Raw genomic sequence first — 3,148 nt, 5'->3', positions numbered from 1 at the left:
TATGCTCATGGGTCATATTGAGGCCCTTTTCTTTCTCTTTTTGGACAACTGAGAGAAAGGAAAGGACTTCAATAGGACCCAGGGGACCAGTGAATGTGCACTTTTGAGGTATGCTGGGTCAACCTCAGGATCTCATATAGGGTGACCAACCGTCCCTGTTTCCCCAGAGCTGAGAGGTTTCCTGAATCACAAGACTTTCAAAGCTAAAATTGGAACAGTCCTAAGCAAACAGGTACATTTGGCTACTCTAATCTCACACCATATTGGCCTACCACCTCCTCTTTTGGCATGACCTTGCTCTCATATACCCCCTCCACTCCCCTCCCAGCTTCAAGGTCTGATGGAATGGTTATTTCCTTGCATATGTGGAATGATTAAGGCTTCCAGGTAAAAAGTTAACTGAATTAAGAGTCGACTGGAGACACAAATAATGATTTATTCAAGCAATTACAAAGTACATGTTGCCTAAAAGATAGCATATTAGATACTAAAAACAATCCAAGATGATTAACATTTGTCCTCTATTGCCAGAGGTTTATAGTCTAGTAGGTAAATGAAGACAAAAAAAAACCCATAATATGAATAATAAGGTGTAAATTCTTTAATGTAGAAAAATACTGTAGCTTTTAGAATGTTACTTCTTATTCCTTCTAGCTTAAAAAATAGTGATGTTTTTGTTTAGTATTGATTCAGCAAATATGTTGGCATGCTTCTGAAGTAGACTGCACCATGCTAGGCATTAGTAGTATAAAGATGAAAAATACAACCTCTGCTTTCACGAAGCTCACAGACTGGTAAAGAGATAGAAAAGTGACCAGTTATGATAGGACATAGTACAGTAAATTTACACACACATACTTTGGATGCTATGGCGGAACAAAGGCTTAGTACATGATGGTGGAGTCCAGCAACACCTAATGAGGGAAGCAATCACTGAACAGTGTACATTGCAGGTGCATTATGCAGGAGGGAAAAAGTGAGTCAATAAATAAGTAAAAAGAATGAGAAAGAGAATTGAAGGGATCCAGAAAGGATAAGAAAATAGAAAAAGAAAGAAGGAAGGAAGGAGGAAGCATCAGACATCTTAGAGAGAGAGAACAGGAGACTAGCATGTCATTTGGTGGAAGTGCAACTATTCTTACTGGGGCACAGGACTTAAGGGGACACAGGGAAAGAGATGAGGTTAAATATGTAGATAAAGACCAGCTCATGAAGGGCCTTATATGTTATGCTCAGTTTGGATTTGGTCTCATGGTGATAATGTCTCATTGCATCACAGCTTACAGACTAAATGAACATCTCTGGATCAGGATCCCATTCTGAGTCAGTGAGTGAATTCATCCTTCTGGGTTTTCCCTGCAGCAAGGAGATTCAGGTCGTCCTGTTTATATTGTTCTCCGTCATCTACTTCCTGACTCTTATGGGAAACGGAGCCATTATCTGTGCTGTGTGTTGGAACCAGCATCTCCATACCCCCATGTACCTCCTGCTGGGGAACTTCGCATTTTTAGAGATCTGGTATGTCAACTCCACTGTCCCAAACATGTTGGTCAATTTCCTCTCAGAGACCAAGGCCATCTCTTTCACTGGTTGTTTCCTGCAGTTATATTTTTTCTTTTCCATGGGCTCCACTGAGTGCTTCTTTCTCTCAGCAATGGCCTTTGATCGATACTTTGCCATCTGTCATCCTCTGCATTATGCCACAATTATGACTGGACAAAGTTGTTTCAACCTAGTGATTTCCTGTTGGGTTTGTGGCTTTCTCTGGTATCTAGTGCCCGTTATTCTCATCTCCCAACTACCTTTCTGTGGCCCTAATGCAATTGACCACTTTGTATGTGACTCGGGCCCATTGCTGACCCTTTCGTGTGCTCCTGCCCCCATATCCAAGCTTGCCAGCTACACCCTAAGCTCCCTCATCATCCTCCTTAGCTTCCTTTTCATCCTCATCTCCTACGCCCTGGTTCTACTTGCTGTGCTTCGGTTGCCTGTGGCAGCCAGTCGGCATAAGGCCTTTTCAACCTGTGGGTCCCATTTGGCTGTGGTGCTGCTATTCTATGGCACCATAATGGTGATGCATGTAAGCCCAGGATCCAGCCACTCTACCTTGATGCCAAAGATCATGACCTTATTCTACGCAATGGTGACTCCACTCTTCAACCCCTTGATTTACAGTCTCAGGAATAAGGAAATGAAAAATGCTCTCTGGAAAGTTCCGGGAAAGTTTAAAATTTCTGTAAAAGTCTTTGTCAGCAGGCCCAGGAGGAGTGTGGAATAATCTACTTTAGTGTCTTATGGGTGAAATGGCCACCCTTTTACCTTCACTCATTTGTAAAGTTATTCATTCAATAAATAGTCAGATTGCCTCCTCCATGTTAGACACTGTGCTTGATACTGGATTATGAAGATAATTATGAAGATAATTCAGGCACAGTCTCTTTCCTTAAATAACAGTCTAATAGGGGAGAAAAGCAGGTAAGGAAATAATCACCATAAAATGCAATAAATGTTTTAATCATTATATGTACAATTTGTCACAGAAACACAAAGGAAAAACACACTAATTTAGTCTAGGGTTGTGGCAGATAGGGATTAGTGTTAGGGAAAACATCAGTCAACAAAGTACTAGAGAAGTATATTTTGTGGTGGGAGGGAGCCTTGTATTTCTGTTCAACTTTTAGCTAGATTTCTTTTTCAATCTTGTGATATCTTTGTAAGGATATGGGACTTTAAATCAGGTATCTGGATAAGAAATCGATTCTTCCATTAATCAACTATGGGAATTTAGCATGTCAGTAAATTTCAACTAAAATTAGAATGGTAATTCCTACCCTAGAGAACAATTTGTGTGAGGTTTTAGTGAGATAATGGGTATAAAAGTGCTAAAACAATTTTTAGCACATAGAAAGTATGCAATAATTATTCATTGAAAATGAATGTTCGTGAATTCTGTATTTTCATGTTCTTTATCAGAATTAAAAGAAATTGCAGACTCCCCCATGAAAGTCCCCTCCTATTACTTTTGGCAAAGCCCTTTTAAAACAGATCTCCTTCTCAACTTTCCTTGGAACATAGATTTCTTCCATTTATACCCCAAATACCCTGTGTTTAGTTTTGTTTGTTTTGGTTTGGGTTTGGGGTGTGTGTG

The 3,148-nt window shown here is 40.1% G+C and overlaps 1 protein-coding gene across 1 annotated transcript; it reads left to right on the top strand.

Annotated features, from left to right (window-relative positions):
• The first annotated feature begins 1,291 nt into the window (after window positions 1-1,291).
• On the top strand, window positions 1,292-2,278 carry LOC106833373 (olfactory receptor 11G2-like). Its single transcript, XM_014844563.2, has one exon. It carries the CDS (start codon window positions 1,292-1,294, stop codon window positions 2,276-2,278), a length of 987 nt encoding a protein of 328 aa, XP_014700049.2.
• Window positions 2,279-3,148: the final 870 nt, after the last annotated feature.

Source organism: Equus asinus, chromosome 2 (assembly GCF_041296235.1).
Source record: "Equus asinus isolate D_3611 breed Donkey chromosome 2, EquAss-T2T_v2, whole genome shotgun sequence".
Classification (NCBI taxonomy): domain Eukaryota; kingdom Metazoa; phylum Chordata; class Mammalia; order Perissodactyla; family Equidae; genus Equus; species Equus asinus.
This window is presented reverse-complemented; position numbering and strand designations above follow the sequence as displayed.

Coding starts and splice junctions, on each gene's coding strand:
- LOC106833373 (XM_014844563.2), top strand. CDS start 1,292: ATGAACATCTCTGGATCAGGATCCCATTCTGAGTCAGTGAGTGAATTC.